The sequence below is a fragment of the Dicentrarchus labrax genome, unplaced genomic scaffold (assembly GCF_905237075.1).
Source record: "Dicentrarchus labrax unplaced genomic scaffold, dlabrax2021, whole genome shotgun sequence".
Taxonomy (NCBI): domain Eukaryota; kingdom Metazoa; phylum Chordata; class Actinopteri; family Moronidae; genus Dicentrarchus; species Dicentrarchus labrax.
The window spans coordinates 9421125-9444273 of record NW_026136716.1 but is presented as its reverse complement, the minus strand read 5'-3'; the positions used below and the strand labels follow the sequence as shown (position 1 = coordinate 9444273).

Sequence of the window (23149 nt, the reverse complement as noted above, 5' to 3'; positions counted from 1 at the left end):
AATATTGCAAATCTTCAACAGAGCGACTCAAGAGACTTCACTCATCAAAATGTCAGCAACCAACACTAAATATTCAAAGGCATGCACAGCACTCTGGAGTATTAAGCTGTTTTCCCCTCAGAATGTAAAAATAATGTAAAGCAGCAGCCGCTTTTGTCAAACCTTTGACAGGTCATTGAAATTCAACATCTGACTCTCCAGTGCCCGGCTAAATTTAAGCTAACCTCTTAGCCCTGCACAGCATTGGGTTAGCGGTACATTTGCCTGGCAGAGGCACTCAGGAGAGCGGCGGACCTCACTAGAAGTCAATTACTCTGACATAGAGGAATTGGATGCCACCTTTTTTAAAGAGAGCAGCTCTCCAGCTTGCTGTCTCAGCTCTTTTGGGACGGAGATAAACAATCAAGTCTCAGGCAGCCGGCTTCGCTGCTCGGCGATCAGATAGGAAAATGGCTCTGATCACAGCCGGGCAAATGGGTTGAGGCCCCCGCTGATTGGTGCAGGCGGGAACACACACGCAGCCAGTCACGTACACACTCGAGCACAGAGTAAGTGCTGTCATGTGTGGATCCAGTTTTGATGTGCAAAGTGAATTTGATGAGCCCGTTTCTAATTAACCTATTAATCATAGCTCTCATGTACCAGATGTCTGCCCTCCCTTCTTCGGCGTATGCGTGTATCTGTGTGTGTGTTTCGCTGCATGGGGCCTGACTGCATAATTAGGGCATATCAGCAGGATGAGCTCACACCATGGCTTCAACACAGGGAGGTCGCGGCATTACATAGATATTTCCTGACAAAGGAACCATAGGTGCAAAGCAACTAATGTTCCAAGATTGCCGATAATGTAGAGTTCTTTTATTCTGAAAATTTTGTTTTTAACTTTGCCAGATTAGGCTGACGTCAGCCCAGAAAGTCTCCATGGTTTATGCACAATGTTTGAACCGGAGTCATTAAAGTAACCAAAATCTGGATCTTCTCCAGAACGCAATCTGCACGCTTGAGCTGACAACAAACAACACTTAGGATTTTAGGGGTAAAATCAGGATGTGGACCTTTTCACCTTCACGTCTTTCTGCTGAGATATGTTATATACTGTGTGCTGGATGACTGCACACAAATGCAATTAGAAACTGCCTTTGGGACATTGATTAAATAAAAACACAATTTAATAGTATATCTTCATACCATTTAAAAATTATTTAGGTTATTCCGCATTGTTTCTGAAAATAAATCACAATTCTAATATCATAAATGAACACCAAATTAAGTTTAAAGCTAATAAAAACCATTATATGGGGTAGGAGGAGTGTTGCCTTCAGTCTACACCCTTAGAATTTAAATTAAGCCCTGTCATATCTGTGTGTTATCTGCATACTTAGAAATATTGCAGCACAATCTTAATTTAGACAAACATTGTGGGCGGTTGGGTGATCATGAGTCTACGCAATGGACACTTGACCCTCCACGCCTCCTTTTTAAACACTTCAAAACAAGGATGTCATAACTGAAGTTTTTATTTATTTATTTATTTATTTTTTTGAGGAGATAGACACTGTAATGTAAGGCGGTTTGGTCTCACAGGAGCAGACTGTCGTCCTGCTGTGCCTGGTCCAATCATGTCTATTGTCTGTGGCTGAACAGCTGCAGAGCACAGCGCAGACAGAAAGTAGTGACTGATGACCACAGATTGCCCCTCTCCTCCTCCTCCTCCTCCTCCTTGCCCGCTACTTCACAAACCTTTTCTCACGGAGTTGTCAAAAACAGATGTAACTAATGACATTAATAATGGCTGGTTTATATATGTGGAGCCATCGGTGGTGCTACAGAGCAGAAACACAGGTGCAACTAGTAACAGCTCTAAATGTTTGCTGTGAAAACATTTGTTAGGCCGTTTGCATGGGAAATTATCATTTTTACACATGCACCAAATCACTGTTATTACTCCTGCAGGATCGTAGCTTTTTTTTCAAACTAAGCCCCACAAGAAAAACTGAGTAAACAGTCATTACTCCTCAAACAATATGGACCTCACAATGGATGAAGAGCAGGTGTTTCGCTGTGGGCCTGATTTAATGATCCAGTGTGAAGTAAGTTTTATTTATTACTTCATGGATAAATAGTTTTTCTTCAAATTTGTTTACATTTTTTACTTTTATGGACCGTAATGCCTCAGCACACTATATATTATAAGTATGTTTATTAAATGATGCCACATTATTAAAGAATAATCACATAAATCAATATTTATTCACATTTTGTTAGCTGTGTGGACTCATTTTAAACTGTCTCTCTTACACAGTCTAGAGAAGAAGGATGAGGACAATGACTGGAGGCCTCCACAACCTTTGGACACAGATTCTGTATAATGTTAGAAAGCTGCTTGTGCATTGATCTTTACCTCATGACTTCTGATGTTTAATTCTGAATTTACTTTAATTATATAGTTGTGTATAAGTTGTTATTTCTGATATAATAAATCTGCCCCAACTTGTAGAAAAGTGTATTATTGTGTTGATACAAATGCATTTATTTTGCCATATTAGGCTTCTTGAAGAGTATGAAATAATGATAATATGCGAGTATTTTAAGTAGTAGAAGTTGTGCAATAAATTATAAAAGAACTTAGTGACTGGTAAAGAATTTCTGATGGAATTTTCCTTTTTATATTTTTTAAAAGAATTATTATTAATTTATTTTTAAGATTATGACCAACAGATGTACCATGCAGGATTGTAGTAGAAAAATAAACCTTCCGGTACTCTCTGGTAGACGACTATTCAACTATGTATGGTGACACAGTTTATAAATTACTTTAATAAACAACTTTGGTTTATCTGTACATATTCTCTGATGTATCTGTTTAGTTATAAGCTAATCTCAGCCGATCAATACTACTTTGATGGTCTGAATGTCTTTTTTTGTACTATCTTGAAGAGCAGTACATTCCTGTAAATTAACATGTAGAGTACTGTTGTATTTTATTTGTATGTTCCTGTTATTGGTGGCTTTGAAACCAAAATAAAAGACATGATGATAATAATGAAGAACTTCAACCTGTGTAGCCTCTCATCCTAACATGCAACCAACATGAACTTGTTGTCATAATCATGTTTCTTGTGACTCGTCAAAGAAAGTAGCCCTGACGGACATGTTCCACTTTTTTTCAGGTTCTCCGTATTTGCAAGCATCTCCCAGTAAGACTTTGCAATGAGAATGTCCGACACTGTCGACACTGAAACGATGAAGGTTTCCGAGGCTGCAGACGCAGTGTCCTCTCCAAAAGACAACAGCGCCACCAAGTCTGAGGTCACAGACCAGAGCCAGAGCAGCAGAGATGAACACGGCAGCAACAATAAGAGGGACATGCAGGTAAAGAACTCTTGACATCTGCCGCAACTTAGATTTATGTTCAACCTAAAAATCCTCCTGTGGCTTTTATACGGATACACCCCTGACAGATAGGAAAGTGCTCAGCGTTCCCTCAACCTCTCTCATAGATGTCTAATCAGGGAAGTTAGAGGTGTCAGCAGCCTGACCGAAGCTGAGGGCACTTGACACCTCACCAAACATTGTCACTTTCCTTCCACACTCATCTCCATGAAAATTCAGTAACAGTCAACGTCAAACACCAACCGCCCTGGGGATCTCCTGTCACCTGCGGCATTCAAGACGATTTTCCCGGCTGGCAGAATTATTCCTGAAAAGTACAATCTGCCCAGACTGAAATAATAACGGTGGGGCTTGACTCTGTCTCGCCACAGCACCCAGGTCAGTCAGACACAGAGACTCTGCAGTACTGTCTGCCTGGCTGTTGAGAAACCTTAGTGTGGAAAACATCATTCATGGTTGTGGAAACTAGTGAATCTCATGTATCCTCCATGGGAGACATTAAAGCAGTGGATCTACTGGGGATTTAGAGCAGCTGAGATCACTTTCAAATAAACTGCTAATTAATTAGGTCTCTGTGTCATTGCAACAAATGTGCTTTGGGACCACAAGAAATTTGCACTTGTTAATTTGGCTTTAAAGTAAAACGGGTGCTGACTGGTTTGTGCACACAGAGGAGTGGACGCTAAAAAGCGAAAATGGCGACATGGGGGTGAGATCTTTTCAAGTGTGGTCAAGGAAACCAAATCCAGGAAAGGAAAAGGATTGTCTCTTTGGCTGCAGCCTAAAAATAGGATTCAGGCCAATCTGGCCTTGTGGTTGGAGGCAGGCAGAGCGAGGGAGTCAGGCAGGCAGATAATCTGGAGCTCAAATCCTGGCTTATCTACCAACTTCCTGTGTCTATGTTACCCCGAGGAACAGAATGACACCAGCATGGGGGAGCGACGGGAGAGAGGAGGGTGCACAGGAGGAAGAGACGTGTTGAGAGGTTGTAAGAATCAGGGATGAAGGAGAGGAGGAAGGTAAAGGAACAAGAGAGGCATTTAAGAATGAAGGAAAGCAGAGGGAAGAAGAAAAATACGATGGGGGAGGATTTCTCCTCCTTAAATCGTTTTTATCAGCAATGGAAAAAAAAATCCTTAGAACTACAAGCTTCGCTGGTGATAAAGTAAATCGGTTTAAAATAACTTTCCATTGACCACATTGAGAGTTATGCATCAGCGGTAATTTGAAATGATGTGGACAGGTGTCACAATAATTTAACGCTGCACCTGTCCAGAACAAATAAAACAAACTTAAAGTGAGACTGCCACTTTTTAAAGCCAAAATAACAATTTAGTTGTATAGGAAATGAAAAGTTGACTTCATAAGCAATGATATGCTCCATTGAGACTTAAGAGACTCAGGGTTTTCACTTCTGCAGCCTTACTTGGTCCGGTATGACCCGTAGAGTGTGGTGAGTAATGTCAGTAAACGTTTTAATAGATATTTCTGTGTGACTGACATTACTGCGTCAGTATGCTGACTTTATGACTCTTCTCTACTTGTGTTACTGTAACACTACATTTTATCTCAGCATGGTTGTCTAATGATGATGATTAAAGGAATTTGACATTTTGGGAAACACACTGATCAGTTCAATGAGAAGATTGCTACAACTCGTGTCTATATGCTACATATGAAGCTACAGCTAGCTTGTAAATTGGCTTACGGGGGTTTATATGCCGAACTGTTTCAACATCTGGGGAGGAACCATCTTCCAGTCTTTATGCTAAGCTAAGCTAATCGGCTGCTGGCTGTAGCTTCATATTTAGCCTACAGACATGTGAAAGCTAATAAGCAGAAGTGAAATGAAGGGAAATTCAATGTGCTATCATCCTGTAACTTCCACTTCTGGCCACAGTGGCCGCTATTTAGTAAAAATGAATGTAGCCTCTCCTAAATATTTTCTAATTGACAAACGTGAATTGATTGAAAGATACATCACCACATTTCTACATTTGAACCAAACTTTTCATAATATTAAACAAGAATAGATTGGGAACAAGTCTTCAAAGAATTCCTGACTTTAAACCAAGCTGCTCTTTTCCTCAGTTCTTCCCACCTACCGTGTTTCACCTTAAATTGACTTTGCATGTATCCCTGCCTCCTCTAATGTTTTTTGTGACCTCTCCAAATGTAGGATGTTTCTAGATACTCACCTCTCCTTGTACTCCTTTTCCTAACTCAACCTGGCATAATTATTCCGTTCTCTCAGGATATGCCAAGATATGCTGACGGCACTGAAGCCCCTGACCTTTCTGCTCGTAATTTTTCGGCAGCGGTGAAGCTAATTCTGTCGCTCTGTGTAAGGGCATCGGTTAAACGCCTGAAATGTTCATTGTGGGAGAAATAGCGGAGGCAGGGAAGTGGGGTAAGGAACAGGGGAGTGGGAGGCGCTAGGTGTAACGAGGGGGACAGAAAAGCATTCCGACAGAGGAAAGAGGAAGGGGAGGTGGGGGGGGGGGACTCGGTGACTTTGCCACCATCTGCCTCCAGCTCTCCAGCTCCGTCCTCTGCGGCAGGACAGGTGGCTGGTGGCCGCCCTACTTCTGCTGACTTCAGCCCTTTCCCTCTCCCCCTTTCCCATTCCTTTATCTCCTGCCGGCATTGTTCATTCCCCACCGGCCCCACGCCGCTCAATTAGCTGGTGTAGCGGTGCGCTCACAGTCCCAGCCCTCTCCCCCCACACCTCCCCACCCTTCCTCCTCCTCCATCCACATCCATATTACCTGATATAGAAAGGGGCGCGGCAGGTCACAGGCATTGGAGATGGGCGAACCAGCGGTCCATTTCAATTTTTTATAGGTGTTATTTGGCCCTCGAGCTCAATGAGGGAGGGGAGGGGTTGTCCTTTTTGATTTTTAGAGGACAGGTGCGAAGGACAGAGCTGTGTGTGTATGTGTACGTGTGTGTGTGTCGATGCATGTTGGGATTAGGAAACAGAGGACTGGGCTCTGTTACAATTTCAACTGAAATGGCTCCTGCCAGGTCCCCCCACCCTCCCTTCCTCCGCTCCTCTATGCGTGCTACTGAGAGACCTTCTGTTTATACACACACACACACACAGGCACGCACACACACACACACACACACAGGCACTAGTGCATGAAGCGCAGAGGCACCGAGCTGTCTCACACACTGTTGGGCATCCGGTCTCTCTCTGCTTTCTGCATCTCACCTCCAGCGCCTGGGTCTGATTCACATGACAGCTAAATGGAGCTGGGAACAACGCATAAAACTGACCCGAATTGCTCGCAGCCAAATGTCTGGCTTTTGTTTTCTTGTGTGTGTGTGTGTGTGTGTGTGGAAGGGGCTCTACTGTGCAACCGCTTTGGTAGCATATGCTGTGCAAAATTAATTCATGCTCGCAGGAAATGGTGACTATTCAACTTGAGATTCATGCTGCACAGGGAATTTTTCATTTTCTTTTCGCAGATCAATGCTGCTAAATTTTTGTTCTGTGCTCCTAAATTTTTCAGTTTAGGAACAGACTTTAAAAAACACAGGCAGTACAGGAGGTTATTTGTCTTTTTTGCTGCCTTGGTATGAATTGTTTTGCTCTTTTGCAGAGCTAGTAGCGCACGCATGCACAAAATGTAGGCCAGTCATATTTAATTCAAACTTCTCCACTTTCTTAAAGTAACGATCCTCTTTTCCCCTCCAAACTTCTGTGGTTTGTTTGATTTTTTTATTTTTTCCTGTGCACTTTTCCCTGCACCCCTCCCCTACCTATGGACAGCCTGTGAAGTACTCTAAGGTACGGTACGCTCGACATGCATGATGTGCAAGGATGCTCCAACTCTGTCTCATGTGCACTTGGATTGCGTTGTTTGCTTGGATTACGTTGGAAGTTATAACTGTGTTTCTTGTCCCGCTAGTTGTCATCGTGCGCATTGCTCCAGACGTGTAAAATTACCTCAGTTGTTTAACTATGTTGAGATGCCATTATATGAATGACAGTGGAGGCTATGGTGTTGAATTATGCCTGAAAAAATGTGTTTGAAATGGACCTTTCCTGTGTGCTTGCTGCATTGCTGTTGATGTTCCCTCAGGAAAAACAGGAGATGGCTTGAGTGTATGTGAAAATGCTTACTCCATTTTTTATTTAAGATTGTTCTGATCAAGTTATCTGAGAAGATCTGCAGCCACTGGTCTACAATCATTTTAAAAGCGAAAAACTCAGTCACTCGGGAAAAGATTTGTCAGCTAAAATATGAAATATTGAAACTGTATTATTTGCTTGCAAGAATCGATCGTGCTCGCTGGCTGTTTCTGTTTTACTTTGGCTTGTCACTGTGATGCGTGATGATATTGATGCAGTTGTGAGTGTGTGTGTGCGTGTGTGTGTTTGTGCGTGCATGGTTTTAACACTGCCCACCTACCTGCACCCCCTCCTTAGTCCAACACCAGGCTAAAGCTCGTGCGGAGCCTGGCAGTGTGTGAAGAGTCCTTTCCTTGCCCTATTCCTGAGCCTTCAGCAGCACCTCAGGTAACAATCTCTCTGAGTGTATTCACATTAGAGATGTGCTGGTATACCACTTTTGCTATGTACCGTGATGAAACAGTCTGACGGTAAAAAGTGCGGCTAGTTTATGGGTCCCAAGTCTCACTGTGTGAGAGAGAGAGCGTGCATTTTACATGACTGACAAAGAGGAAGCTCCTTGCTTCAAGAACGCACGCACACATATTCTTCCTCGACCACTCAGTGTCAACTCTGGTTTAGGGCATTTGTAGTAATAATGTGGAGATAGTGTGCACACGGGCGGGTGGTACTAGTGGCTATTAAGACCCTAATATAACTGTGTTGCAGGCTGTCTTTATTATGCTCTAACGTTCTGCTTTTTAACTATTAACACCCAGCAGGAAAAACTGAATAACTTACTCCAGACCCCCTCCAGACATGGTTTAAAACATATAAAACTACTTTGTTTTGAATAATAATTTGTGTCTGATATGGTCTTCCCACAAAGAACTTCAGTTACATCTGCTCCTTCTCCCTGATTGAAAAAATGCATAATCTATGAATATGCAAATATTGTTTCTTTCAAAAGTCTTAACTGCAGGACACAAGATATCTCCTTCATCACTTAAAAGTCGATTTTCAGTGTATGTGCTTTGTAGGGCTGCATGATTATTTTCATCATCATTTTATTCAATATCGGTTGTTTGGTCCATACAGTGTCAGAAAGCCCAAGGTGCTGTCCTCTAATGTCTTTAAAGATATTCAGTTTAGAGGACTAAATAAACAAGAAAATATTCACATTTGAGAAGCTGAAATCAGGGAATTTAGTTTTATTATTAGTCTTATTATCAAAATAGTTGTAAATTAGTTTAATAGTTGACAACTGATTGATGAATCCACTACCTGTTGCAGCTCTACTTCACTCGAGGTTTCAAGTTTACTCATCACACTTGTGTAAGACGCACACGTAAATCAGTTGGCTCCAAACTAAGATGTGATGTCACAAATCCTGCTGGTACGTGGTGCGCTCAGAGAAACTCCTTCAGCAGATGGATGTGAACACAGCCTTCTAGTGTCAAACTCTGCACACCTCAAACATGTGTGCATCTTCTATGTATATTTCAGCTCTAATGGTACTATTTCTGAAAAGGTTTTTTTTTTTTTTTTTTAGGTTAGCATAATCGTAGCATGAAAAGTTAAGACTGGCACATCCCTAATTCACATGCAACCTCACTCTGTTCACATCTCGGTCATCTCATCAAGCCCAGTGTGACATTGGGGCTTCACTGACTCCTCAGCCCAATTTGTTAAGCTACAAGCGTAGCATAGCATAGCGCTGAAGTGCTGACCAGGGATCAGTTCTTCATTTCATCTCATTACAATTGAACAGGTAGACCTCTGATGCTTGATTAGCAGCCTTCGTCTGACAGCTATGATGAAGTACCTGGCCGTGGCTGCTCGATGAAAACATCACATCATCAAAACAGAAAGTACAGAGCTCCAACAGCGAGCCGCCCGTTAGTTTGCTAAATCAACTCTTCTTTTTTACGCCGTATCTCCGGGCAAAGCCCCCCTCTGATCAAACTTTCTCCATTACATGCCACTCTGAACAGCTCCTGGCATGCTTTCACACATTCATATATACACACACACACACACATACACACAGGTGTGTTTGTGCCAGGCGATTCAGCCAGTCAGCACCGAGCTCCATAACCAGAGGGCGGTGTTATTCCCACAACAGTCTCGCATCGTCTGCACTCACACGACGTCCTGTATTACTGCCATCAATCATGTCGAGGAAATTACAATTTCCACACGTCAGCTACAGAGAGCTGTGGAGCGCTCTAATTGAATACTCCTGATATTTCCCCCGCTACTGTTATTGGGGCCCGGAGTCGAGACTCCTTCTGCGGCAAACTAACCTAGAGGGTAGAGGTAAAGCAATAAAGAAAGAAGAGGAAAAAAAATACGAGTGCAGTGCACGTTCAGTGTAAGATCACCGATCCCCGTTCAAACCGCGTGATTATCAAATCTAAACACTTCCCATTGTTCGCCATTTTACAGTATTGTCTCCAATGTCAAATTTTAAGCATCAACAAAGGGCTGCGTGGATCTATAGGCTGTCCAATCCATCCCTGCATCCTGAAAATCTACATCTGCCTTTACACGGCGCGCCTGGCTGTCAATTCCAATCAATGGCCAATAGTCAAGGGCCTCTGAATACACGCTGTACTTTTTGTTTCAGACTGACAGCATGTTCATTACATATTCAGAAGACCATCATTTTCACGCTGTTTTTCCTTTATCTCGAGGTAAATGGGTGTCAGGAAACAAATGAGGCAGCTCGCAACAGCTGCACATCAACCAGGCGGCTTCCATGTGATGCCGAGGGTGGCATTAAGTAGCAAACATCGCCGCTTCTTGCCAGAAAAATCCTTTTGCTTTTGACAAACACACACACACATATATATGAACTCGCTGTCACTTACACAACACACAATCCTAGACTCATTTTCGCTTTCTCCCAGTCTTGCTCAGGCAATTAGTCAGTCACGTTTCTCATTAGCATATTACATTTTCACATATATTCAGAGCGTATTGAAATGAAGGAGAAAGTAGCGTCTCATTATCTTGCTTCGCAGCTGTTACAGGGATCAAACTCGTGACCTTTTTTGGTTATGAGCTGCTCTCCCGCCACTAGGTCACCCCTTCTCTCACTTCTCTCACTTCTTCATTCAGTCATTTCTCTCTCTCACACGCACACACTCACAGAGTCTCTGATGTTAGCTTTCCAGAGTTGTGTTTAATCCACTTACGGTGCACTGGCAACCCCTCTCCTCTATTCAGCTTTTCCTTTCAGCCTTTTGTAGATTTGCCTGAAAAGCAAATCAGATACTGCTGTAAGGTGTGTGTGTGTGTGTGTGTGTGTGTGTGTGTGTGTGTGTGTGTGTGTGTGTGGAGGGAAGAGCACGACTGGGGTAAATCAAGGCCATTTTTAATAGATCTTCCAAAACATCCACACCAGTCTTCCATTGTGATTGCAGCACGGTCGATTTTTTTTTTTTTTTTTAAATAACTTCTACAGTTGGAGGGGGATTACAGCTAACTCCTCGTTCTGTTGAATTTTAAGGAACGAAATGTGCTGTGTTGTTTAATTTCAGGCTCAAATTCATGTTTTATTCAGGTGGTTTAATAAAAACAAGCTAATCTGGCAGATTAATTGCCATTGTGATTTGGAATTCATGGACGCAGGCGCATTATTACCGGCAAGGAAACAGGTTTCAATGATAAACCAGGAGAGTTTATTAAGTGTCTTGCAGTGGCCTCTTTTGCCCATGCAATTCTCTAATTAACCTAGAACCTCAGGCAAGATCATAGAGAATTAAATGTCTCATATTTAATGCCTCCTTTCTAAATTAACGTCTCATGTCTGTTCATCGATCAGAACAGACCTAGGTCACATTTGGTATTTGAATATCTTGTAAAATGCTGACATTATTGCACTTGTGTCTAGTCTAGTCTCCCATTAATTTAAGACATCAGAAAGAGGTGTTTCAAACACGTACCTGTGAATCAATCTGTTTGGGGTTTTTTATATTTTTCTCAGGATGGATTCCTTCTCCAGCCCTTTGAAAAGGAAGATCGAGCCGCGCAGGATCAAGCTGAGAAAGAGGACAGCTGCGATAAGGTGGATAAACCCGAGAAAACGCAGAGGAAAATGCTGTCAAGAGGTGAGAAATGCAATTAAACCCATAGTGAAGTGCTCATTTTTCACAATCTATAGGGGTTTTTTTGTTTGTCTTCTGTTTTGGAAATTAGACTTGTTCTAATATCATCACCTTCTCTTCCTCTTTGTTCATAATTTAACACACCACCACCAGTAACAACCCTATATTAATATATTTTCAAGTTGATTTTGAAGTTAGAAACCTCTGTGAAGACCTGACGAGACAGATGTCAGTGAAACGGATCTGCCGTCACAGTCACAGCAGCTGAAATATTTCCATTAACACCTCCGCTTTCTTTACATCATAACCACCTGGGGCCTCATTTATAAACATTGCTTACTCCCAAAAAGGAGCCTGAAAGATGCATGTGCTTTTCCCATCCAAAAATTGGAATTTATATATAGAAAACTTGGCAGGAGAATATGTGCGCGCCATAGACGATAAATATGCATATATGTTTATAATATCATTTTGGTGGCAGTTTGTCACCGGTGACACTGAAGGCGAAGTATTGAAATGAAGCCAAATGCTGTAATGATACTTATCACACAATCCATGTCACTCAGCCAAATTACAGCCTTCTAATAATTATATCCTTTACCATGTCATGGGGAACATCCAATCCTAAACTTTTTTTTTTTTCTCCAGCACAGTGCCCTCCAGTTTGTCCAAAAGCACTTCTCCATTTTAAATGATATCTCATTATGGGCCGATAATTGGCGTGATTCAGTTAATTGCGACAAGCTCAAGGTGTTAAGCAATTATACGGATTCCCACAGGCGTATAAAGGTGTCTGCTTCCCTCTGTGGAGCAACACCACTGATGAGGCAGCCTCCAATTATAGAAACCAGACACCCACCAAGGGGAACGAGCTCAAGTGTCCCCGGACTCCCACTGATGGGTCCTATCCTTTGTTGGTGCACAGGAACATGTTTCTTCGGTGTCAACGTCGTTATCCGGCAACTTCTTCATTTCTTGAGTGGTTCAGTGGGCGCCGTTCACTGCCTCTTTTCTCCACATTGGTCACACCTATAACCACCAAATAGCATGGTCCCTTAGCAGTATCACCCTCAGTGAAGTTTCTCTGATCAGATGTGCAGTCTGATTATTCTTTCTCACAAATAGTTGAATGACAAGCTGATTCATTTGCATTCACAAAGTGCATTTCATTAACTGTTTATCATTAATTTGGGGAGTTAACGGGGTGGAACCTTTCAATATCCTTGTTATTCATATAAAGAAAATGTATATTGAGAAAATGACTTGCTGTAATGTCTGGGGTTGATTTGAGTTTATTTCTGTGCAGCGATCATTAAAGGTGGAATTTATCTACATCTATGTTTTATAAATGACATCTGTGATGCATTGCTTTCATTTCAAGGTAGCCTCATTGAGCATAAGGTCTGTCTCTCTCTTGGTTAGATTCCAGTCAAGACTACACAGATTCAACTGGCATAGATCTCCATGAGTTCCTGGTCAACACATTGAAGGGCAACCCCAGGTACGCTCAACATACTGTACCTAAATGTGACCACTGCAGAGAAACATTGACCCTCAGGAGTCACACCAGCTTTCAAAACGGAGAAATCAATTCATTTTAATAAGATCAGTGTGAAGTTTGGGGAACATAACCCAGGAATTCCCGCCATTGATCAATTGCAAGCCGCCTTGACAGTTGTGACCTTCGAGAGGACAGAGAGTCCAAAATGGAGGAAGCTATCTTATTAACTTATGTCCTTTGATAAGAGTATAAACTGTGTGACTGAATTTTATTTAATACAAATCCCAGGAACAAAATGTCAGGGGGAGTAAACAGCAGAGCAGAGAAAAACTAGTGGTAGCACGTTCCTTGCTAGCCTCAGTTTGTGCCAACTTTTTCTTGTATTGTACACAACAAGCAAGGAGATTAGTTATTTCCGGTTATACAGTCATCAGTTCTCTGCTGATTAGCATGTTAGCGGTTAGCTTGCAAGCCATGTTATTCACGAACAAGCCCTGCGACTTGTCCCTTCGTCACCAAGCCTCTATGACTAAATTTCACTGTGCTACTTTCTGGTGTGACCAGGCATTAAGGCACTTATTATTACTATCTGCACATTGGTTGTCTTTCTTATGACTTGATAAGTAAAAAGATTATTGATTATGAACCCATTTTGTGTTTTAAGATGTCTCAAAAACTCATGCATATTTTTTAGGGATCGAATCATGCTACTGAAGTTGGAACAGGACATCTTGGACTTCATCAGCAATAATGAGTAAGGACTGTTCATTAAGACTATTTTGTGCATCTTTTCATTCAGGTTTTTATCTTAACCGAAACACCACAGCGCCTGATTTCAATGAGTTCAACCAGAGGATGAGAATTCAATTAGTGAACACAGCTGCAGTAGTTTTTGATGGGAATGAAAACCAGCAGACTTTTCCATTAAGTTAATATATTCTTCCCAAGTTGTCTCAAGATAACGGAGCTCTCCAGAACAAGAGCACAGAAGCAGCTTCACACCTTCATATGGGTTGTGCTTGATGTGACACAATTAAGACGAACAGCTGTTCATCGTCCCAGCTGTTTGAAGTGGGACTGCTGTAGAGTTTATATAAAAGTGAGTCTATGAACTTACTTCTGGTGCTGGTCATCAAATCCTCCTTTGGAAGTATGAAAAATTCAGTCTGGATCACTATTACCACTCGAGTCATGCCGGTCTAGAATTACTGAGGGCTTAAAGTTCTCCTCCAGTGAACTCAGCACTGCTTTGTAACATTTTCATAACATACCCAAGAGCAGATATACCCTTACAAGGTAAAACAGACGGACTTCTGCCAGCTGAAACAGGCATAGCTGTACTTGCCCGTCTACTTGCTTAACTCCTCATTTCAGACTGGGATTGTGACTGATGTTTTCCCCCCCCCAGCATATCAATTTAAAAGAATGTAAATTTTAACCACATTTCTTTATCTCCCTTTAGAAGCCAAAAGAGAAAGTTCCCACCCATGACGTCCTATCACAGGATGCTGTTGCATCGAGTGGCGGCCTACTTTGGCATGGACCACAACGTGGACCCCAGTGGGAAGTCCGTGGTGATCAACAAAACCACCAACACTAGAATGTGAGCCTCCTTTTTGGTCTTTCTTCTTACAAGCTTGCGGACCTTATCTGAGTGAAGTCGGCACACGAGGGCATCACTTTGCTAGTTAATTGGTGGTGAATTTTCCGCCACCACAAGTCTCTGCAATCGATCGACAGATAAGTCAGTTTCCTGCCCTGCTTGTTGGTTAACATATGTTGCTGTCAGCATCTGCCTGAAATTAAGCTGCCACTAAAACTCTTGTGAATTCCCCCCACCAACAGACCCGATCAGAAATTCTCAGAGCACATCAAGGATGACAGGGCGGACGATTTTCAGAAACGCTACATTCTCAAACGAGACAACTCCAGCTTTGATCGTGAAGACAGCACGGTAGGTGTTTTTTTTTTTTTTTTTCTTCTCCTCTTCTTCTCTTTCCTCCACCAAGCTGTCACTTTCATTCCTGACATGTTGGTAAGAGTGGGACAATCTGGCGTCCCTGACATTGCTGCTAAAGAAGCGTGTGCGTGTGTGTGGTGTGTCCTTGCCAGATTCGAATGCGTTTGAAAGCTGACAAGAGGAGCAAATCGATGGAGGAGAGGGAGGAGGAGTACCAGCGAGCCAGAGAAAGGATATTTGCACATGATGTGAGAGCTGTTTGTGTAGGCGGGGTGGGGGGTGGGGGCCATGTTGCACAAATCTTTGTGTCGTTTCTATTCATGTGCAAATTCACTAGATTTCTTGCTACCAATTACCACTGCTGGATTTATGAGTTTTTAGACAGGGTCGCTCTATTTGGAGCCAAATTCATGAAGTCAGATTTAAAACTTTAATTTTTAATGATATTTATTGATCATTTGATTGGACTTTGAATGCACAGATGTACAGAAACGTAGCTTTCAGGAGAGCTGAAAGAGAGAAGTGTTGGAGATATCAATAAGAACAAACTGAGCTACGGATTATCTGCACCTCCTTCATTGACTGTGATTTTAATTTCCATCCACAGGGAGATCACTTCATCCTAGATAGAAGGTAAGTAGTAAAATCACATGACCACTCGCTTTGCTTCACCTCTCATTACGTAATAATTTGTTCGAAAAAGAAGTATCTAATATGGATGATTAATTGTCAGTTAATTGGCCAAAAGTAGAACCTATTTCAGCCTTTAAAGTGGAACTAAAGCTCCTCAGATAGCTTCTACTTTAAATGATGTTCAATCACTTTTATAGTTTTCCTGTCAGAGCAGCAATTAGAGTCCGCTCTGTCGTGTTTTAAAATGGTGGATATCTCATTTTGTCGGCGCCTGTTCTGTAATACCTCTCTCCTCCCTTCAGTGCTCAGGATGAAAACGCATGCATGAGCACCCAACAGAGGCGGCAAATGTTCAGGTAGGCCCACCCTCCACTCCCCCCCTCCCGTCACACATCATTCAGCTCTTTCAGAGACCGAACTGCAGGCAGAGAAAAAATCCTTTGACTCGCCGTCTGCCTTAATCGGCTCGTTCAGGAGCAGGAGTGCTGATCTGAGGATTTGTTTTCGCTGCTCAGGAAAGCTTCTGTTAAATAGGATTTTCTGCCCAGGTTTCCTCGTGTGGGACGGCCTGTTCGGACCAAAGCTCGCCAATTAAACTATGTAACAGTTTTTTCTTTTAAATGTCACCTTTTATTGATCAAGCATTGAAGAATACATCGACTTAATGTCTTATAGGAGAAGATACAGTCTTTCTCTATCTAATTATACAAAATAATGAATTCTGTATATGGTTTTAAAGAATGATAACAGTCTTAAATTGAGTCATCTTAAGGCTTTGAAATATACACATTTGTCCTTAAAAAACAGTTTAAAGCATCTGGTTTTGTTTTCCATGTGTAATTTTGTGGTAAACGGGTGCGGCGTTCAACAGAAAATGTATTGGCAACTGTTCTGATCAGTGATTCATTGTTTAAAAGTAATTAATTTTTTAAAGCTAAAATTCTCTGGTCCTAGCTTTTGAAATGTAAATATTTGCTGGGGTTTTTTTGTGTTTTATTTCTCCTTTTTAAACTTGCAATTTGAGCATTTCAACCCTGTTGTGTATTTATTATGGACCAAATGATAAATAAACATCTGAATTGATAATAAAAATAAGTGTTAGTTTCAGCCCTACTTAACATGCAGACACTGATATGATTATTAAATCTTTCTGAGCATTTTTCATTATTGATGCAGACACAAGTTATAATCAAAATCAACTCAAAAAAACTTTCGTGCCCTCATCTTCTTAGGCTACGGGCTGGTCGGTCAGGCGCCAGTCGGCAGAGCAGCTCTGAGACGGAAACGCTGCCCCGGCACGGCGAGCCTCGGCCATGGAGCAGCACCGACAGCTCGGACAGCTCCAACCGGCTCGCCCCGCGGCCCGCCATCACCAAGGCCAGCAGCTTCAGCGGCATTTCCCCCGGCCTCGTCCGAGGGGACAGCACAGCCAGCAGCAAGAGCACCGGGAGACTCTCCAAAACAGGCAAGAGAGACAGCGGGATGGGATGCCTCAGAATATCCTCCGTTTGTTTTAAATAAAATAAGCTTGGTGTGGCAGCCAGAAATAGAGCAAACTCCCTTGACTGGCAATTTAAGTGTAGCAGGCGATATTCTGCCATCTACAATTTGTGTTTTTCCGTCATGTTTTATCAGGTTCAGCTGCTTCTGTGATTGACGCCTCTTGTTCTAAAAATGAGGCTGATTACGTTGTACAGGTTCATTCTGAAAGTGGAGGGATGTGCCTCCTCCAAAACTTCTCTCTCTTGGAAATGAGCATGTCTTTATTCATTCAGTCACTCAGACATGGGAGAGGACCTTCTGTCACAGCATGAAGAAGAAAAATTCGCTAATTAGTTCGTACATTTGGTAAATGTGGTACAAAAATAGGCCTTTTGCATACTGAGCTCCGAGCAAAATCGAAGCATTCGAGGCTCCTGGGTTCTTATCTGAACAAGTGTTTGTTGTCCTGCCGTGGTCAATAAAGTCTGCGGGCCGCCCTGTAGCCGGACAGCTGTCAAAACTAATTACCATACAGCAACATGGTGATGGAGGAGGCTCTTAAAAAGTGTTGTAGCAGCAGTAGTATAAAACCTAGCAGCGAGCAGTTACTGCATAATGTATAAGTCTAAGCGGCGAGATGAAGTCAGAGCTGCTCCCCAACTGCAGGTGCTTACTCCACAATATCATACATTTGTAACTTGACTGGCTGAGATTAGATCAAACGTGTTCTTCACTGCAGGTTTGTCTTCTTTATCTCAGTGTATGCAGGGTGGAAATCCTTGGTTGGCCTCTGCTCTCCATTTTGTTCCCTGCCACAGTTTCTGTCTGGCATTTTTTCTATTTTTGCCAATCTCCTGGTTCTGTTCTCACAGAGAGGCAGAAGCAGCAGCAGGCTTCCTGCCTGAGCAGTTTTTTAAGTTGTTTACGAGGCGGCTGGCTGCCCTCACTTTGTGTTTTGGGAGTATAAGTCAAGGAGACATCTTGCCTGTGCTGCCGTGTTCTTCTGCATTTGCCCTTCTCCTAAGCCCTAAAATAACCTTTCCTTGCAACAGGCAGCATGCCATCACTGCCTGAAAGTAGGAGCTTATCCATGATAGAGGCAAAAAAAACTCTATGCCTGTTTATGCCTTTTATGATATCATATCGATGTAATCTTTCATAAATGCCACTTGTCATTCATTTCCCTCATTCATCCACTGGTGGAGTGTAACAACCTTAGTAAAGTTTTGAGTTTACTTAAGTATTTTAATTTCCTGCTATTACAAACTACTATTGTACCTTCCCTCCACTACATTTATTTGACAGCATTAGTCCTTAAAGATTAAGATTGCAACAATTAGGTGGCTAATTGATTAGTCGATTAAAGAAATGATAATCGGCAACTGTTTTGATAATCGATTAATCGTGTAGAAATGGCAGAAACTGCTCTCAAAATATGTAGATTTTGTGCTTTTCTCTGTTTTAGATATTAAAATTTAATATTTTTCGGATATTCTTGGACTGGAGGAACTGGGATGGACATTTTTTACCTTTTTAATCTAGAAAATAACCAGCAGATTAGTCGATAATGACAATAACCAGCCCTACTAGTTAATACTTAACGTCATAACATCATAGCGAGTACTGTTACTTTTAGTGCTTTAAATACATTTTGCTGATAATACTAATAAGGTTTTGAATGCGGGACTTTTGCTTGTAAAGGAGTTTTTATATATTAGGATGATACTCAAGTAAAGCATCTGAATACTACCGGAATTCAACAAGGAAATTCAAAGGAAGGAACATTTTGAAACCCTAAACACCAGATTGCGATGCCAGTCCCTCCTCCCAAAAACCCAGCGCTTCCTTGCACATTCAGTAATTATACAGGGAGACATCCATTACAGACAGTGCACAGATACCAATTTCTCCATCAACTGTTGCCTCAATAGACAATGCAGTGCAGCCACAAGAGAGGTTGCATTATTAGCAAGAGACACGACTGCTTCATTATCACCATCAGCTCTTTCCTCCCACTAACGAGCTGAAAGCAACACGTTAGGTCTCCTCCTCTTCGGTGCTGTCTTCGAGTCATTCTGGGAAATGTAGGAAGTGGATAATAATCTCTTTCTTCTGCCTTTTCCCCCAGGTTCAGAATCATGCAGTAGCGTCGGCTCCTCGTCCAGCTCGCTTTCCCGTCCCCAGCTGCCTCTCCCAGTTTCAGCCCCGTCCTGGTCCAACATCCCCAGCACCCCTTTAATCCACCCAGCCGCTGACACCAGAGGCTCTGGACACCCTGAGATGATCAAGAGCCTCCCTTCACAGCCACCATCTGCTACAGACGCAACAAACTATTATGTGTTGCCGCTGGAAGCCTCAGGGATACCGCCCGGTAGCGTTCTGGTCAACCCACACACAGGTGGGTGATACAGTGCCTCCATGGGAACATAAAAAGACGTAATTCTATTTAAAGACTCCATTTCACGAAATCAAAAATCACACGAAGGCACAGGGTTTTCTTCCTCAAGGGTAGTGACCCAATCTACTGCATTAAATCAAAGACATACATTTTCCTGTCTTGTAATTTTCTGGTTTACTAATGAATATTCATGACTTGGGGGCAGAATCACAGGTTGGCACAGGGCTGCACTCGGTTTGTCTGTCAAATTAGTAGTCAGACCAAAGCATGCTGATCAAAATGCATTGAACAGATGGGAGAAATCTGTAAATATTCATCATGGGCCGAACACACAGTTGTACACTTTTGGGCTGCAAGCTGAACTTCAAATGCTGCCAAGGTTGTTAATTCCTGTTGACTCTCCTCTCATGAAGCGTGTTTGGGTGTGTCCTTGCCTGTCACGAGGAACATAATTCAAGTGTTTCCTTATTTGTGTGATGCTGGATTATTAGTGTGTTTGCAGCTCACGTTACTATGGTTTCTGGTCTCTTATGAATTTAATTTGACAGGCAAGCCTTTCATCCACCCCGACGGCAGCGCTGTAGTTTATAACCCGGCCGCCGTCGCCCCCGCTGCTGGCAGGAACCCACAGCAGGGGAAAAGCCCACAGCAGCCAATCCCTGCCCCAACACAGCAACAGCCAACCAATCACCTCCACTCCCAGGTCAGTGGGCGGGACTACATCTGTCATCAGGAATCTTGACTTTTTTTCCTCACTCATGTTGAATTCTTGTGAAGAGTACAGTGTGTTTTTTTTTTCCAACTTTCTCTAATCTTACTAACTTATAGTGCTGATATTGGAGCTGAAAGTTGCATGGTAGGAGCTTAATTGACCGTTCAATTAACCCCTCCCCTGAACAGCGATTGTCCAATCATAGCTTAGCAGCTGTAACTAGGCACGGCGGGCCTACAGTAGTAACCTAGTTTTACTTACAAGGCCAAGAAACATTTCATACTAGAATATTTTTTGCAATTACAGGCTACAGTTAATTACAAATTTAACTAATGTTTTAGCACATCATGCTTGTTGTCATGCCAAAGGCCAAATTTTTTAGCTAGAAATATTAGAAAGTCAGCCAGAGACAGCATTTTCAACCAGATTATAGTGCTAATGTTGGCTAGCCAACAAAATCAACTGTAGCCGGATAGAAAGGAGAAGCTGACAGACGTAGCAACAGTAACTAAGTGGGGCGGGGCGTAGCAAGCGGTCAGTTGAGGCTCCCTCCATTTTACTAGCATCCTTCGTCCAGTCTCATCTCCTGTCCCTCTGTCCATTTCTTCTTCCCTTCCCTCCTCAGCCGATCTGTCCTCCTCTCCAGCTGTCCTCTGAGCCTGTCCACAACCCAACGGTCTCGTATCCTCTTCCTCCTCCTCCTCTTCCTCCTTCTCAGTTCCTGCCCGTCTGTCCTAACCAACAGTACACTGTGGTACAGAACTTCTTTCTTTCCATTTTATTATTCTTCCCCCGCTCCATCTCCTGTCAGACCTGGCTCATTAAGAGTTTATTTATAGACCTTTCTCGGAGCAGTTGAATTAATAAATTAAACTCCAATATAGATGTCCAGAAAGTCCCAAAATTCTGCTCAGCTAGTGTCGAGCTAAAGAAATGCTCTGAGCTCTATTTTGACCCAGGTCTTCATACTGTATGTATGTAGCTTTAATGAGCTCCTTAATAAATTACCATCTGTGATATATTTAAAATGTAGCTACAGTATTTGATACATATATTACATTCTTTACCAGAAAAAGTTATTGTGTCTGTTTTTAAATTTTAAAGACTTAAGTGAGCAGAGTTTGGTACACATAGTCAGTGTAGTCTATGTACATCACTGAAGGTTTGTCTTTAACAAGATTCTTGTTAATGGTGTCTAAAATCAAGCATAGTGTTAATTCACCTTTTGAAACTTCAAAACAGACCTTATTATTCCCCCAATTAACTAGTCAGTTCTTTTTTTTTCTTCTTTTTAATGGAAAGGTGTATCTAAATCCAGCAGGAGCCATTCCCCACATATATAGATCATGCATTCACTTAACCTCATTTTTGACCTGGTTTTAGTGAAAGACATGCCTCTGTGACTAATTATGCCTGTGGAAAGTTCCATTAATATTTAATTCATCACCAGATGTTGGCGCTGAATAATCCATGACTAAAAACATTACTTTTCCAACAACATGTCAGAAATGACCTGAACTGGCGTTCAGTGGTGATACAGATAAATAGTTCACTTCAGACTCTGCTAGCCCCTCTAGACGTGGGTCATATTTACATACATACAACTCTTACTTGAATGTTTAAACAAATTTCAGAAAGTCAATTTAGCAAATGTCTTTGATTTAGCACTTAGCTTAGAAGTCATCTGACTGCCCCTGGTGGTTGAACTGTATTGATCCATATTCTGAGCAGATTAATGATTAAAAAGCTGTGGTTCTGATCATCAGGATCCTATTAATGTGCATCCTGTGGTGTCTGTTGTTGCATTTCATTTACCTTTTGTCAGAAATGTAACACAATTATCTCTCCAGCCTGACACCCTCAACGCCCAGTTCAGTCACATGACTCTGGCGCAGCAGCAGCCCAGCGACAGTGGGGCTTCAGCTTCAGACGGGCGCCACTATCCCACTGTATACCACCACCACCACCACCCCTCCTCCATGGTACTGCAGGGAGCTCCTCCACAGCAGCAGCAGGTTGCAAGCTACATGGTGGCAGGGCCATCGGGAGGACACCCAGGGGTGCTGCAGGGTCAGCCCGTCCCGCTCCAGACCCCTGGCCCCAACCATGCATATCCCAGCTCCACCCCGGGCCCTGCTGCTTTCCCCGGGTCCACACTGAACCAGCAGCTACTCCAGCAACACGCCTACATCCAGCAGCCTGTCCAGCAGGTAGGGACATCTGAAATCATGCTGGCAGTCCATAACTGTTCCTTGATGTAGTTCTCAGTCATGAGTCACTCCTGCAGCAGAAACCAGCTTTATGACTAATCCTTCATTTCTCCTGTTGCTGTGAAGTGCATTCAAATGGAGGCCACCGATGCGTCATACAGTCCTTGAATCTGTGTTAATGTGTCTCTTACAGATGTCGTCGTGTTACTGCTCTTCAGTCCACCACCCCCACTGCTCCAGCCAGCAGCAGCACTTCCGGCCCCCCGTAAACCCGCTGCCCTATAACTGCCCTCAGAGCCAAAACCTGCCCCAGCAACAAGGTATGAACATTGTCACTTTACAGAAGATCCATGTTAACTATTGAGCTTTTACTTCTTTTACCTTCTTACAGAAATTCTGTCAGATTATTTTCACCTTTAACACACTGGCTTTTTCAATAGTTGAAAACATTTTTTGTAAAATGCTGAAAATCTTTGAAAAATAAGACTGTAAATGCCACTAAATGACCTGAATGCACTCTGATAGACTCACACAGCTAGGGTACACTCAGCCACGCGATGCGCCATTTAAAAACAAGTCTGTTTTACTCTTAAATTGTCATTAAACTCAGTTCAAAGTTGTGTTGTAT

The 23149-nt window shown here is 42.5% G+C and overlaps 1 protein-coding gene across 9 annotated transcripts in view; it reads left to right on the top strand.

Annotated features, from left to right (window-relative positions):
- Positions 1 to 23149, top strand: part of LOC127378975 (R3H domain-containing protein 1) — a 46330-nt gene that overhangs the window by 10421 nt on the left and 12760 nt on the right. For 5 of the 9 annotated variants that reach the window (XR_007888228.1, XM_051428385.1, XM_051428387.1 and 2 more), the window contains exons 3-19: positions 3171 to 3372; positions 7172 to 7189; positions 7832 to 7921; positions 11505 to 11628; positions 13048 to 13126; positions 13821 to 13880; positions 14589 to 14729; positions 14972 to 15080; positions 15239 to 15334; positions 15694 to 15719; positions 16022 to 16075; positions 16952 to 17184; positions 19330 to 19599; positions 20148 to 20302; positions 20937 to 21065; positions 22162 to 22521; positions 22715 to 22841. Coding sequence is in view for 8 of the 9 variants with exons in the window: in XM_051428385.1 (XP_051284345.1) it covers positions 3211 to 3372; positions 7172 to 7189; positions 7832 to 7921; positions 11505 to 11628; positions 13048 to 13126; positions 13821 to 13880; positions 14589 to 14729; positions 14972 to 15080; positions 15239 to 15334; positions 15694 to 15719; positions 16022 to 16075; positions 16952 to 17184; positions 19330 to 19599; positions 20148 to 20302; positions 20937 to 21065; positions 22162 to 22521; positions 22715 to 22841 (2233 nt within the window). In the remaining variant the exon portion in view is untranslated. The remainder of the gene's footprint in view (positions 1 to 3170; positions 3373 to 7171; positions 7190 to 7831; positions 7922 to 11504; positions 11629 to 13047; positions 13127 to 13820; positions 13881 to 14588; positions 14730 to 14971; positions 15081 to 15238; positions 15335 to 15693; positions 15720 to 16021; positions 16076 to 16951; positions 17185 to 19329; positions 19600 to 20147; positions 20303 to 20936; positions 21066 to 22161; positions 22522 to 22714; positions 22842 to 23149) is intronic. The other 4 variants (XM_051428391.1, XM_051428389.1, XM_051428388.1 and 1 more) reach the window with 4 other exon arrangements.